Source organism: Salmo salar, chromosome ssa19, assembly GCF_905237065.1.
Source record: "Salmo salar chromosome ssa19, Ssal_v3.1, whole genome shotgun sequence".
Taxonomy (NCBI): Eukaryota; Metazoa; Chordata; class Actinopteri; order Salmoniformes; family Salmonidae; genus Salmo; species Salmo salar.
In genome coordinates, this window is record NC_059460.1 from 11,990,585 (window position 1) to 12,007,172 (window position 16,588).

The window sequence follows — 16,588 nt, forward strand, 5'->3', positions numbered from 1 at the left end:
TGGAGTGTCCCCCCTGGCCCCTCCCGTGGACTAAAGTGTTTGTTTCTGTCCCAAAAGGCAATGTATTCCCTGTCTAGTGCACTACTTTTGGCCAGACCCCTTTGGGTCAAAAGTAGTGCACTAAATAGGGAATAGGTTGCCATTTGGGATGTCATCTTTCTCTGTAGCGCGAGAGACAGCTAGTAGGAAGTGCAGCCCTGTTGCCTCTCCACTCATCTCATCAATGCAGCTTTCATTCTGCCTCAGAGGGCCAAGATGGAGGCTGTACAAAAGGACCACTGGTACTTCATGGTACTCCTCATCTTTCTCTCCAGTCTCAAAGGTATGGGAATGTCACTTTTATTATTTTAACGAGTAATGTTGATCAGGGAAATATAACTTTCTTTGTATACTTGTACACTATGGATTATAAACGCAGAACATTGAAAGTTGTTGGTTTAGTTAGGTAGGCTATTTGTTGTCTTACGTTTGGTAAACATTTAAGTTTACTGCTGTTTAAAAGTCTCAACATAAAACGTTATTACTGAAATATTCACCCAGATGTGTTTTAGTATTTATTTATTTGCTTGAAGATAGCATACCATGAGCTGTTAGGATTAAAACTACAAAGGCGGATTCTCTTTTGACTTCTCATTGCCCTTATTCTCTATGCATGTTTCCATAACAATTAGACTGCGTTCAGACATTCTCTCTTCAACTCTTAATTAGGAGAATACAGGAACACCAACCGTCTCATCAGCTTCTCAAACGTCCCTTTACTCTTACACACCCAGGACAGAGTCCATGTTAATGAGTTAGTCTTTCGATGGGCAACGCTCCCTTGTTGCCTTAACAGGACTAATACAGTGAAAAGACACTTCTTCTATACCTGTCAGACTAGCTATCTTTCCAAGGGATTGTTTTTTTTTATCGGTTGTCTAGATGGAAGTCTGATCGACTGATTTGTTTGATCATCAGCTATTGCCATTTCTGTTGATTTGTGTGGGCTAATATTCTCCAAATTAGTGATACCCAGGGGAGAGACTCTAAAGAGGGAAATGTATTTGATGACTGCTCCATCTTCAGTTGGAGCAGCTGACTACGTGATGAAGGTTCTGCTTACAGGCTTTTCATTCTCTATGCATCATTTCCATGTCATAATTCCTGTGATTAACTATGTACTAAGGACTGCAACTCCATATCAATTATATATATATATATATTTACATTTTATTAATTTAGCAGACACTCTTATCCAGAGCAACTTACAGTAGTGCATAAATGTTTGTACTGGTCCCCTGTGTGAATGGAACCCACGACCCTGGCGTTGCAAGCGCCATGCTCTACCAACTGAGCTACACGGGATGCAATTAATCTGATTACCAAATAAAAATAAACTGGAGATAACCTTAGGTCAGAATGGTTATTGAGAATTACTAATATTCCTGATGAACTGACCAGGTAAAGTTAGATAAATGTAATACTGTACACATGTATGAAAACATGCCCTCTGCCATGTCCAGTTTCTGTGCAGCAGAGAGATGGTGTTACCACGGTGAAGCTTAAGGAGGGGATGGTTCTAGAGTGTGTGTGTCCATGGGAAGGGAACCTCAGCATGGTCTCCTGGACCAAACTGATCCGGTTTGAGAAGGCCCCTGTAGCTGTGTATCACCCTGAGTACGGAGTGTCCATCTCCCAGTACTACCAGACCAGGATCCAGTTCCAGAAGACCACACCCATGGATGGCAGTATCACCATCAGTAAGGTCACCCAGGAGGACGCAGGGCTCTACCACTGCTCTGTTCAAACCTTTCCTAAAGGATCCTGGGCCAGAGACATAAGGGTGGAGGTGGAGGACACAGGGACAGTAGAAGAGGATGATGCGGGTAGTGAAGCAGGTACTGTCTAGGACTTCTTGTGTATTTTCATTTAGAATATGTTGTCTACAATAGAGTTTGACTAGCTAGTACCAAATACTTTGACTGATAATGGTGATTGTTTTCATCAATCCCAGAGTGTTATTACAATGCCCATGCACCTTTCATCGATGTCTATTTTCTTATCTACATTAACAAATCATTTTGACAGTAACCTTCCATAAAGTATTTCCTTCATAAAGCTTTTTCATTTCCATATGTACTAGGAAACTAAATGTTTGTTTCTTGGGCTTCAGGAAAGTGACTGAAAAAGTGCACCTGGTCCTGAAAAATAAAAATAATCAACTGATTGACGGTATAAGGGGGATATCGGCGAACAAATGTCGTGGTCAAGGCTAAGACGGTGCCAGTGCAATGAGTGGAGTTTACTCAAGTGTTCAAACATGCACATCACACCGAGAGCCTGTTTCCTATGTATGCCTACTTCTTTTGAGTTTTAGTTTAGAAAACGATCTCAGAAGCAGTGGCGGTTCTAGACCATTTCAACTGGGGGGACCGAGCTGGGGCCAGTTACATTAGATGTTATTGTTGTCATATCGTTTTCTTCACTACATTGCAGGCATTAGCAGGCAAAAGACCATGTTCATAATCATCATCGTTGCCACTGTCTAATAACGGATGTAAAAAAAGAACGATAGCAAAAATTAGTTATGTAAAGATGATTTCATACTCCACATTTAGGGGGGCCACAAGGGGGTCCAAAATTGTTGTCACAGGGGCACTGCCCCCCCCCCAGAACCGCTAGTGCTCAGAAGAAGCGGCAGCTACAGGGATGGTAAAAACGGCTTGATTGCCATAGCAACATATGGGAAGAGTGATTCAAATAAAGCAGTTCTGCAACATCTTTAATTGAGCCTCTAATTCTCCATAATTCCCGGTCTCAACACGTTATGGAAATAGTTGAACTGTATATGAAACTCTGGGGACAGGTCGTCTGGACACTAAACAGCCAATACATTGGCAGATGCAAAGATATTATCTATAGCTGATAAGAGTTACTGAGGATTTCAAAAAAATATATAGAAAAAATGCGATTTTCGTTCATACAACTCAAACGCTGGTTCACAACATCAACAGTGCATTATCTCTGGTATAACTTGGCATGCATAATTTAAGACTAAGTTAAAATTGTGTGCAGCTCAATGGACATGTAATGCACAATGTCTCAGGAATGTCGGTTGCCAATAAGTTGGGCCTACAACCTGAACATACAGGTCATGGTGAAAACATTTGCACACAGGAGACAAGGGGAGTCTCAAATTGGATTTAATTTGATTTAGGACTAATTTAATCTACCTTGAAAATTGCAGCCCATTTGTGTAGGCTATTAGCCAAAGTTCAAAAATAGATGCCTGAATTTATCCTCAAGCCAACTACATTTTTCCTCACTGTTAGGCTATTTGATGTCATTTTATAAATACAATTTATAATGTTTTATAAATAACACCTAAATCGCAGCTAAAGATAGTGTGTGTATATATAGCTATAAAATAGTACACTGCATAACGAAACAATTCCTAGTAAAGTAGTGATTTTAGGAATTATAGTATTATAATGATAGTATTATAAGGAATTAACACAACTTTCAGTCCAAGCTGGGAGAGAGCGCGACGACGGCTCATGTCAGTTTGCATATAGCAAAGCTGTCCTGTATACCGGAACCTGCATGACATGAGCCATCGTCGCGCTCTCTCCCAGCTGGGACTGAAAGTTGTTGTGTTAATTCCTTATAATACTATCAGTCCCCGCTTATATATATATATATATATATATATATATTTACAGTTGAAGTCGGAGGTTTACATATACTTATGTTGGAGTCATTAAAACTCGTTTTTCAACCACTCCACACATTTCTTGTTAACAAACTATAGTTTTGGCAAGTCGGTTAGGACATCTACTTTGTGCATGATGCAAGTAATTTTTCCAACAATTGTTTGCAGACAGATTATTTCACTTATAATTCACTGTATCACAATTCCAGTTGGTCAGAAGTTTACATACACTAAATTGACTGTGCCTTTAAACAGCTTGGAAAATTCCAGAAAAGTATGTCATGGCTTTAGAAGCTTCTGATAGGCTAATTGACATCATTTGAGTCAATTGGAGGTGGTCCTGTGGATGTATTTCAAGGCCTACCTTCAAACTTAGTGCCTCTTTGCTTGACATCATGGGAAAATCAAAAGAAATCAGCCAAGACCTCAGAAAAAAAATGTGGACCTCCACAAGTCTGGTTCATCCTTGGGAGCAATTTCCAAACGCCTGAAGGTACCACGTTCATCTGTACAAACAATAGTACGCAAGTATTAACACCATGGGACCACGCAGCCGTCATACCGCTCAGGAAGGAGACGCATTCAGTCTCCTAGAGATTAACGTACTTTGGTGCGAAAAGTGCAAATCAATCCCAGAACAACAGCAAAGGACCTTGTGAAGATGCTGGAGGAAACAGGTACAAAAGTATCTATATCCCACAGCAAAACGAGTCCTATATCGACATAACCTGAAAGGCCGTTCAGCAAGGAAGAAGTCACTGCTCCAAAACCGCCATAAAAAAGCCAGACTACGGTTTGCAACTGCACATGGGGACAAAGATCGTACTATTTGGAGAAATGTGCTCTGGTCTGATGAAACAAAAATAGAACTGTTTGGCCATAATGACCATCGTTATGTTTGGAGGAAAAAAGGCTTGCAAGTCGAAGAACACCATCCCAACCATGAAGCACGGGGGTTGCAGCATCATGTTGTGGGGGTGCTTTGCTGCAGGAGGAACTGGTGCACATCACAAAATAATGAGGAAGGAAAATTATGTGGATATATTGAAGCAACATCTCAAGACATCAGTCAGGAAGTTAAAGCTTGGTCGCAAATGGGTCTTCCAAATGGACAATGACCCCACGCAAACTTCCAAAGTTGTGGCAAAAAGGCTTAAGGACATCAAAGTCAAGGTCTTGGAGTGGCCATCACAAAGCCCTGACCTCAATCTTATAGAAGGTTTGTGGGCAGAACTGAAAAAGCGTGTGCGAGCAAGGAGGCCTACAAACCTGACTCAGTTACACCAGCTCTGTCAGGAGGAATGGGCCAAAATTCACCCAATATATTGTGGAAGGCTATCCGAAACGTTTGACCCAAGTTAAACAATTTAAAGGCAATGCTACCAAATACTAATTGAGTGTATGTAAACTTCTGACCCACTGGGAATGTGATGAAAGAAATAAAAGCTGAAATAAATAATTCTCTCTGCTATTATTCTGACATTTCACATTCTTAAAATAAAGTGGTGATCCTAACTGACCTAAGACAGGGAATTTTTAGTTGGATTAGATGTCAGGAATTGTGAAAAACTGAGTTTAAATATATTTGGCTAAGGTGTATGTAAACTTCCGACTGCAACCGTATATATCAAATTGGTAGCTGGTTAGTATTCCGTTGTATCGAAAATGTATTGGACAGTCTGCACTGTTTGAATTTCCAACTTGAAATATTGAAAAAGTAATTACAGTGGTCTAAAATAGCTTTGTGAAATGTTAGGCTTAACCTGATAAAATGACAACCAAATAGGCCTACCAATAAACATTAGCTAAAACAAAGCTTTGTCCGAACGCCGACCTTGTGTGGGGCCCAGAGAAAGTGCTTTATGCCAGTGTGTGTGTGTGTGTGTGTGTGTGTGTGTGTGTGTGTGTGTGTGTGTATTGATCATGTCACTACATATACACTACATGACCAAAATATGTGGACAACATTTGAAAATCATGGGCATTGGTATGGTGTTGGTCCCCCCTTTGCTGCTATAACGGCCTCCACTCTTCTAGGGAAGGCTTTCCACTAGATGTTGGAACATTGCTGCGGGGATTTGCTTCCATTCAGCCACAAGAGCATTACTGAGGTCGGCACTGATGTTGGGCGATTAGGCCTGGCTCACAGTCAGCGTTCCAATTAATTTCAAAGGTGTCCGATGGGGTTGAGATCAGGGCTCTGTGCAGGTCAGTGAAATACTTCCACACCGATCATCGCTGCAATGGGCTCAGGAGTCTAATGCGTCCTCCGAAATGTGACTTGCCAAACCACGCTTCTTAACACCCGTCTGCTTAACCCGGAAGCCAGCCGCACCAATGTGTCGGAGGAAACACTGTTCACCTGACCACCACAAGGAGTCACTAGAGCACGATGAGCCAAGTAAAGCCCGCCCCGGCCAAACCTTCTCCTAACCCAGACAACGCTGGGCCAATTGTGCACAGCCCTATGGGTCTCCCGGTCACGACCCGTTGTGATACAGCCCAGGATCGAACCCGGGTCTGTAGTGACGCCTGTAGTACTGCGATGCAGTGCCTTAGACTGCTGCACCACTCGCGAAGCCCTCGACAAACCATTTCTGTATGGATCTCGCTTTGTGCCCGAGGGCATTGTTATGCTGAAACAGGAAAGGGCCTTCCCCAAACTGTTGCCACAAGGTTGGAAGCAGAATCGTCAAGAATGTCATTGTATGCTGTAGCGTTATAATTTCCCTTCACTAGAACAATGAAAAACAGACCCAGACCATTATTCCTCATCCACCAAACTTTACAGTTGGCACTATGCATTTGGGCAGGTATTCTCCTGGCATCCCCCAAACCCAGATTCGTCCATTGGACTGCCAGATGGTGAAGCGTGATTTATTACTCCAGAGAACGAGTTTCCACTGCTCCAGAGTCCAAAGGCTGCGAGTTTACACCTCTCCAGCCGACGGTTGGCATTGCGCATGGTGATCCTGGGCTTGTGTGTGGCTGCTCGGCGGTTGAGCTGTTGTTGCTCCTAGACGTTTCATCTTCACAATAACAGCACTTACAGTTGACTGGGGCAGCTCAAGCTGAAATTTTCTTCAGTAAGGCCATTCTGCTGCCGATGTTTGTCTATGTAGATTGCATGGCTGTGTGCTCGATTTTATACACCTGTCAGCAACGGGTATGGCTGAAATAGCTGAATCCACTAATTTGAAATTGTGTCTACATACTTTTGTATATAAGGTAATGTGAATTTTCTCTGCATTTTCTGCCTTTGTTTTGTAATTTCCCTGGATCACAGATGGAGATGCTAACATCCACACCAGAGAACCTGAGCCTGAGGTAATCCAAGCAGACACTGAACTCATCGCAGAGAGGAGCGACAACCTGACTATCAGCTGCAACCACGAGCACAACGGGACCGTGTATGAGGTCACAGTCGAGAAGCTAGACCATGGTAGCGGCAGTGGCGTGGGCATACTGGCGAAGTGTCGGCTGGAGAATGGTGGTCTGTTTGGAGTAGACTACACACACAGGGGGATAGTGAACTGTTCAGATAGACTGGACACACGTCTGCAGCTCAATGACGTGGGCGAGGAAGATGGAGGTTTATATAGATGTCTCTTCAAAACGGACGCTGGGGTACAGACCACCACTGTGCTGCTGACTGTACTTAGCCCAGGTAAGAGGTCAGAGTTAAAACATTACCCCACTAATTGTAACCAGCAAAGGTAATTTCAGACATTGAACTTAATTACTAATACACAGTGGTGGAAAAAGTACTCGTAAAAGTAAAGATACCTTAAAAGAAAATGACTCAAGTCACCCAGTAAAATACTACTTGAGTAAATGTAAATAAAATACTTGGTTTTAAATATACTTAAGTATCGAAAGTAAGTGGAATTGCTAAAATATACTTAAGTATCCAAAGTAAAGGTAAAAACCATTTCAAACTTTTTTCTTCTTCTTTTGATGGATAGCCAGGGGCACACTCCAACACTCAGACATAATTTACAAACAAAGCATTTGTGTTTAGTGAGTCCGCCAGATCAGAGGCAGTAGGGATGACCAGGGATGTTCTTTTGATAAGTGTGTGAATATGACCATTTTCCTGTCAACATGTAACAAGTAATTTTGGGTGACAGGGAAAATGTATGGAGTAAAAATTACATTATTTTCTTTAGGAATGTAGTGAAGTAAAAGTAAAATAGTAAAGTAATGTACGGATACTTAAGTAGTACTTAAAGTATTTTTACGATTGTGTGATGGCTATGAGAGTGTAATGAAATTAGAATATCCAGACAGGTAACTGGGGCAAGGTCATGTATAACTTTAAAAACCATCAACAGTTTGATAAACACCATTCGGAGATGAACTGAAAGCCAGTTCAGTTCCCTGAAGTGATTAGGACCAATGTGCGTCTTAGGGCTGAGCTTGAGTATAATAATCACTAATACAGTGAAATACAGTATTTCAGTGCACCGTAACATTGAGACCTTGAAAGCCTGTGTAGACCAGTCCCCTGTGAAAGCAACCTCATATTTCCAATGATGATCTACACTGAACAAAAATATAATCGCAACATGTAAAGTGCTGCTCCCATGTTCATAAACTGGAATTAAAGAGATCAGAAATGTTCCAAATGCACAAACATTATTTCTCGAAACTGTTTTGTTTACAAATTTGTTTACATACCTGTTAGTGAGCATTTTGTGAAGATAATCCATCCATCTGACAGGTGTGGCATATCGAGAATCTGATTAAATAGCATGATCATTACACAGGTACACCTTGTGCTAGGGACAAAAGGCCACTCTAAAATGGCAAGTTTTGTCACACAGCACGGCACAGATGTCTCAAGATTTGAGGGAGTGTGCAATTGGTGTGCTGACTGCAGGAATGTTCACCAGAGCTGTTGCCAGAGAATTTAACATGAATTTCTCTACCATAAGCCGCCTCAAATGCCTCACAACCGCAGGCCACGTGTATGGCATTGTGTGGGCGAGCAGTTTGCTGATGTCAACGTTGTGAACAGAGTGTCCCATGGTGTCGGTGGCGTTATGGTATGGGCAGGCATAAGCTAAGGACAACAAACACAATTGTATTTATCAATGGCATTTTGAATGCACAGAAATACTGTGATGAGATCCTGAGGCTCATTTTTTTTTTAAGTATCTGTGACCAACAGATGCATATCTGTATTCCAAGTCATGTGAAATCCATAGATTAGGACCTAATTAATTTATTTCAATTGACTGATTTCCTCATATGAACTGTAATTCAGTAAAATCTTAAAAATTGTTACATGTTGCGTTTATATTTTTGTTCAGCATAGATCAAGATGCAGCATAGAGACAAGGTATTAATTAGGCTGTGTATACACATGCAACTCTGCTAACAATGACATCATACACACAGTGAGTGACATAGTGACACAGGATGTGGCAAAGACCGTTAGCGGTTTGGTACAGGTGCAAAACTGAATTACTGATATTCTCTAGATGAGTGGTGTGTTTAAGGAGAGAGGGAGGTGTTTAGATAAGTGGTAAGCAAACTATTTCTACCCAGATGTTTCTACCCTTTCTTTAAGACACAACGGGTAAAGGAATTACACACATCAGTCAGGACCTACCATTTTGGAAACACAGATTAAAGCCGTCTGTCCTCTTTTCTCCCTCCCTTTCTCCCTCCTTCTCTCTTTTCTCCCTCCATTCTCAGTTGAATTCAGCCTGTCTGAGTATCTAATCTACATTGGCGGGGGAGTGTCAGGACTCCTACTGCTGCTCTCTGTCATTGTAATACTGGTTGTGTGGCAAAGGTACAGTAAGAGTTGACTTTCTATACTCTTTCTTTCTTCATGCAGGGACAATTTACAGTTATATTTACTCTTAGCCTAGGTAAACTTATTCAGTGGACACACATGGATGAATACTTTATTTGCAGAAGGCCCCTTTGAACCTATTGCCCCTTTACACTGTCAAACTTCATTTGGATGTGATCTGTATGTGATAAATGTAAAAGTTCCACATATTCTTACTAGTAAAATACCTCTCACAGACCATGCATTAGTCATCCCAGTTAGAGGTAAATAGGCTACTGGAGATAGGTACTCATTTGTTAGAGAATAAACTTTTTGCTGTGAAATTCCATTTCCCCAACCTTCCTTCACTCCCTCCGTCCCTCCCCTGCACCATATATCTGAAAGGCGGGCCACTGCTCATACTGAGTTTTACGCGGAGAGTGCACTTTCATTTTGCTTTCTTAGCGAGACGTGTAGGTGCTGTACTTCCAGTAGAGTGTGGGCTTTAGGAGTGTACAGTATGTGTGTGTGGGGAGATATGCAGTGAGGGGGAAAAAAGTAAACGTACAAAATCAGCAGGGGGTCAAATACTTTTTTCCCTCACTGTATGATGAGTTAACTAATACATCCTGGCTCCTCAGAGTTCACTCATAAAAATGCACAGTCCATCTTCTTAGCTTGAATGAAAACGCATCCATATACACTACCGGTCAAAAGGTTTAGAACACTTACTCATTCAAGGGTTTTTCTTTATTTTTACTATTTTCTACGTTGTAGAATAATAGTGACGACATCAACACTATGAAATAAAACATATGGAATCATGTACTAACTAAAAAAGTGTTAAACAAAATTCAAATATATTTTATATCTGAAATTCTTCAAAATAGCCACCCTTTGCCTTGATGACTGCTTTGCACACTCTTGGCATTCTCTCAACCAGCTTCACCTGGAATGCTTTTCCAACAGTCATGAAGGAGTTCCCACATATGCTGAGCACTTGTTGGCTGCTTTTCCTTCACTCTGCCATCCGACTCAAACCAAACCATCTCAATTTGGTTGAGGTCGGGGGATTGTGGAGGCCAGGTCATCTGATGCAGCACTCCATTACTCTCTTTCTTTGTAAAATAGCCCTTACACAGCCTGGAGTTGTGTTGGGTCATTGTTCTGTTGAAAAACAAATTATAATCCTACTAAGCCAAAAACAGATGGGATGGCGTATCGCTGCAGAATGCTGTGGTAGCCGTGCTGGTTAAGTGTGCCTTGAATTCTAAATAAATCACAGACAGTGTCACTAGCAAAGCACCCCCACACCATCACACCTCCTCCTCCATGCTTCACAGTGGAAACCGCACATGCAGAGATCATCCGTTCACCTACTCTGCGTCTCACAAAGACACAGCGGTTGGAACCAAAAATCTCAAATTTGGACTCATCAGACCAAAGGACAGATTTCCACCAGGGTCTAATGTCCATTGCTTATGTTTCTTGGCCCAAGCACGTGTCTTCTTCATATTGGTGTCCTTTAGTAGTGGTTTCTTTGCAGCAATTTGACCATGAAGGCCTGATTCATACAGTCTCCTCTGAACAGTTGATGTTGAGATGTGTCTGTTACTTGAACTCTGTGAAGCATTTATTTGGGCTGTAATTTCTGAGGCTGGTAACTCTAATAAACTTATCCTCTGCAGCAGAGGTGACTGTGGGTCTTCCTTTCCTGTGGTGGTCCTCATCAGAGCCAGTTTCATCATAGCGCTTGATGGTTTTTGCGACTGCACTTTCAAAGTTATTGAAATTTTCCGTATTGACAGACCTTCATGTCTTAAAGTAATGATGGACTGTCATTTCTCTTTTCTTATTTCAGCTGTTCTTGCCATAATATGGACTTGGTCTTTTACCAAATAGGGCTATCTTCTGTATCACCCCTCTACCTTGTCGCAACACAACTGTTTGGCTCAAATGCATTAAGAAGGATAGAAATTCCACAAATTAACTTTTAACAATGCACACCTGTTAATTGAAATGCATTCCAGGTGACTACCTCATGAAGCTGGTTGAGAGAATGCCAAGTGTGTGCAAAGTTGTCATCAAGACAAAGGTTGGCTATTTGAAGAATCTCAAATCTCAAATATATTTAGATTTGTTTAACACTTTTTAGCTTACTACAAGATTCCATATGTGTTATTTCATAGTTTTGATGTCTTCACTATTATTCTAAAATTTAGAAAATAGTAAAAATAAAGAAAAACCTTTTGAATGAGTAGGTGTTCTAAGACTTTTGACCGGTAGTGTAAATATGGTTGTATGCTTCTGGACCAAAATAACCAGCTATTCTACCCGTCTCTCTGCCTGTCTGCCTCATCTGACTCTCTATCTATCTGTCTCTCTGTCTGTCTCTTCAGAAAGAAGAAGATGAGAGAGAAGTACATAACCAAACTGCATCCAGCTCAGAGCCGGGTAAGAATATAACATATCTTGTCATTTCCTAATCATGTGGATACTAATAAAATAGCACTATATCTTGTTTCCATGTATCAGTCAGTGCGTTTCAATAATGTGGCACATCTCTAACATATCTCTAATATAGCTCTAATGTCTAATGTCTTTGTAGTCCTGCAACACCTATGAGAACGTTCCTGTGTATGACAGGATGAGGAAGGGGACCAATCAGAGAGGAGATAGCCCAGTGTACGGCAACATACACACCGTACGTTCACACACTAAAAGGAAGAGATAGGGAGAAGTACTGTGTTACAGACCTGTTTGACCCCAGTCATGCTGTAACAGTGGCACAGCCACAGTCTCCCCATTGAAACATTCATGAATATATTCAACCGCTTATAGTGGTCAAAGACTGTGGGACAGAATCATTCATATAACTGCAAAGTAGGCCTACTTCAATTAAACTATGTATCAGTCTGACTTACACTTGGTTTGCTCTCAATCTATGCAACTCTGTGTAATCCCTTGAAACATTGACGGTTTGTTTAGATATACATTTGCTACTAATAATATGTAAAACACTCATTTTGTATAATATATTGTTGAAGGCTTTACATGCAGTAATACCGCCCCATAACAAACTGTTATTAAACGCCTCCCAGCTCCATTCAAATCCTTAGTTGTCCCTAACTCAATCGTGTGACAATGAACAAACCGGTCATGCTGTTCCATCCCCTGGGCATGCTGTGTTTTCCTGTTGTAGTTACACAGATTGGGTCCTGTAGGTTCTTATAGAATTCTGTAACGTTATGTTTTCATGGAATTGTTCACATGTTAATTCAGCAAAATTATCATAGTCAATGGAAACATACTGTACTATTGTATTTTTTCGAATATCTAAGCCATAGATGAAATATTTCTTCTCTTTCTAGCTGTAGAATCTAGATGAATGCTGTGATTAGAAATTCTTCTGACACTGTTGGACAAAAATGCAATTCTATTCCTAGCTGAGAATAAAATGGAGGTCTTGGGAATGAAAGATGTCTGGGCTCTCAGCAAGAAGAGGAAGAGGAGGATGCAAAAAATGAAAGAATAATGGACAATTTACATTCGGAATACAGGGTTTTAGTCTTGTTAATTTATTAAGCCTACTTGTCTGCGTCGGTACAATAGGTGCTGATACTGTGTTTCTCTGTGACTTTAATGACCCCATGTGGACTAAATAAAACCTACTCTACTGTGACATGAGTTGGTCTCTTCTGGGAGTGTTTGGCCGGGATTCAATCAAAGGTGTGTTGTAAACAAGGGCATTGCACTTTACTTTTGAAGGTAATTTACGCATGTGCTGACATCCGCAGTGCTTGGCGTGAATGTGATCTCCGCAAATGTCTGGAACATTGACTTTTAAAGCATATTGCAATGTGCTTCTCTACAATGCGCTTTTGTTTGAATCCCTGCCATAGCAACTGCATTCAGCCCTGTTGCGTGTTGGTTAAATCGGCACAGAAATGTATTGTCATAAAAAAATTAAAAAAAATAAAACATCTTTATACCTTGACAACATGTACATTCAATTTATTCTCTCATCAAAAAAAACATTACATATATACATTTAGTGAGTGAACAACGTAATCCTACACTCAATTTATTAAAAAGTGCTATTAACAAATATTATGACAAAGTAACGAAACACAAAAGCATGTAGTGTGTGATTATTTAGACACAAACATCAAACTAACATTGAGGTGGTACTGTAGGAACATTACCATTGTATAACGTACAGTGGTGTTAAGTACTTTAAGTAAAAATACTTTAAAGTACTACTTAAGTCTGTTTTTTTGGGGGTAACTTTACTTTTACAACTTTTACTTCACTACATTCCTTAAAATACAGTACTCTTTAATCCATACTAATTACCTGACACCCAAAAGTACTCGTTATACTTTGAATGCTTAGCAAGACAGGAAAATGGTCCATTTCACACACTTATCAAGAGAACATCCCTGGTCATCCCTACTGCCTCTTATCTGGCGGACTCACTAAACACACATGTTTGTTTGTAAATTATGTCTGAGTGTTGGAGTGTGCCCCTGGATATCCATACATTTAAAAAACAAGAAAATTATGCAGTCTGGTTTGCTTAATATAAGGAATTTGAAATTATTTATACTTTTACTTTTTATACTTATGTAAATTTTAGCAATTACATTTACTCTTGATACTTAAGTATATTTAAAACCAAATACTTTTGGACTTTTACTAAAAAGTCGAATTTTACTGGGTGACTTTCACTTTTACTTTTACTCAAGTATGACAATGGGCACTTTTCCCACCACTGGTAATGTAGTACCATTGAAGACAGAAAACGTCTACTGTCTATTTCTATACTATATTCAAACAAGATGTGGCTGACATAAACAGTGTGAGAAAGACATGAAAAGTGGAAAACAACAAATAATGAATGTCACAGAACTACCTGGTACTACTTTCTCTCATTACCACAGTTGTATAAATACTCCAAACAAACTACAACTACTTTCTCTCCCTACCACAACTGTATAAACACTCATCACAAACAAAATGGAACTACTTTCTCCCTTTACAGTTGTGTAAAATAGTAGAGATGGATTAATTACATTAAACACAGGTGTGCAGTAGTGAGTTTCACCCAGTTATCATTGTATCAGATAGATACTGAGAACCTTTTGTAGAAGGGCACTTTCTTTGTTCATCCAACCCATGTTCAGGTTAAATTGATTCACTTATAATATACAGTAATTAAACAAACAGCAAATTGTGTGTAACTGTGAGATCTAAACATATGATATTCATGATATTATTTTATACTGTGCCCTGGATGTTTCTGGGATTCCATATAAACATATCTACCTCTATGAAAATAAATATTCAAACTTTGACCAAAATAATTCACACAACAAAGAAAGGAAGTAGCTCAAAAGGATAAGAGTGTAATGACTGATTTGCTCATCCGTATACCTCAATAAACTGATTGTCTTTTCTTGTGAATATTGACTTTGTGTTCTTACCATCTGTGAATTTGTGGACACTATCATTTCTCAGATAATGACAGACGACAAGTCTTTTTTTGTTTAAATGGACAATACTATTTTCAGAATGTCTTGCACCTAAGAGGAGCTGAGGGCGTAGATATACTAGAATAATGGCAGACACGGACCCAGGCCAGAGATTAAGCCTGTGGGTGTCTGGTACAATAGTGTCACACTCTTCAGTCTGCATGCGTCAGAAGGCACTTCGTACTGTGGCTGGAGGACAGGGCGAGAGGTCTGGGAAACATCAATAGTTAGACCAAGCATGGTCACAGTCTGAGTGCTCCAAACAGAAGCCAAATAAACTGCTTTTTCACAAGGGTCAGCCTTAAATAGGCTATAGTCTATACTGTAGGTCCTAGTCAAGTTGGACTTAGATGTAGCCTATAGGTGCTAGTCAGATTTGTTAATATTTTCATTGTATGGTTTTGTTCATGCGTTTGAAAGTTGGGATCATTTGTATAGATTTTTAAATATGTTGCCTACAGCGTCTATCTCAGACCTGTACTCGTGAACAGGCAAACCATTTTGAATGGCGGGACGTGGTGCTTGTTGCAGGTAAACTAAAAAGCCCACAAATATTTCAGAATGTTATGAGTTTTCCCTAATGAATGGGACCCAGCAGGTGTCAGAACATCAGTGTGGGGAAAATTATGGGATGAAAAACATGTTCCAATTTTTTGGACCTTCAGTCACAAGACATGAACAACTTACAAACATAACCCTTTTCAGCATTGCTTTGCAATCTGCATAAACTTTTGACATTTCAGAATGTATGATATGCAGTTTGAAAAAAAGGCTAACCAACAAGGGACTTTACAGTGAAAGGACCCAAAGTACTCGCAAACACTATGACACGTACAGTATGTCTCCCTTTTGAAAACTACAAGAGAAATATTTTTGGTGCAATTGTTTTAGCCTATGTTGTCTCACAACGGGTACAAAAAAGTCTAGAATAATATATATATATGTACCGCTCTACAATTAACACTCGTCATAATTTATTAACATACAATGCCATATTATACATGTTCCTATACATATTTCTACAGCCTTCTAAAGTGTTGGAATGTCCAGGTTTGTCCTGTAAGTGCTTGTCATTGGAGCATCCCCTGGTTGCAGTTTGAGCCGTAGCCACTGGAGGGAGAAAGTGCCTCTTCCTGGTGCTGAGAGGACTGCTCTTCTGTCTGTTCAGAGAGGAAGCTGGGGAAGGTCTGTGCACGGGGGATCATCGTCAGGCTAGTACCTGGAAACAACAGGAGAAGACAGTGGTGAGGAAAAGGATAGTCTCTCTGGCTATAGTCCATACTAGGTCATTCAGTGCCTTCAGAAATTATTCATACCCCTTACTCCACATTTTGTTGTGTTACAGCCTTAATTCAAAATGGATTAAATCGGGGTTTTTTTTTGTCTCACCCATCTACACATAACACACATAATGACAAAGTGAAAACATATTTTTACAAATTTATTGAAAATGAAATATAGAAATATCAAATTTTTGCAATTATTCACACCCCTGAGTCAATACATGTTGGATTCACCTTTGGCAGCGATTACAGCTGTCTTTCTGGGTAAGTCTCTAAGAGCTTTGCACACCTGGGT

At 40.2% G+C, this 16,588-nt stretch overlaps 2 protein-coding genes across 4 annotated transcripts in view; one reads left to right on the plus strand and one right to left on the minus strand.

Moving 5' to 3' along the window:
* Window positions 1–32: 32 nt before the first annotated feature.
* Window positions 33–13,473, plus strand: cd226 (CD226 molecule). Of its 3 annotated transcripts, none has more exons than XM_014157185.2 (6): window positions 33–322; window positions 1,503–1,877; window positions 6,978–7,358; window positions 9,395–9,494; window positions 11,876–11,930; window positions 12,848–13,158. In XM_014157185.2, the coding sequence occupies exons 1-6, from the start codon at window positions 256–258 to the stop codon at window positions 12,851–12,853; spliced, it is 984 nt and encodes a 327-aa protein (XP_014012660.1). In that variant the 5' UTR covers window positions 33–255; the 3' UTR covers window positions 12,854–13,158.
* Window positions 13,466–16,588, minus strand: part of dok6 (docking protein 6) — a 76,903-nt gene continuing 73,780 nt past the window's right edge. The window contains 1 exon segment of the mRNA XM_014157186.2: window positions 13,466–16,229. Coding sequence (XP_014012661.1) covers window positions 16,081–16,229 — 149 coding nt within the window. The 3' untranslated portion in view covers window positions 13,466–16,080.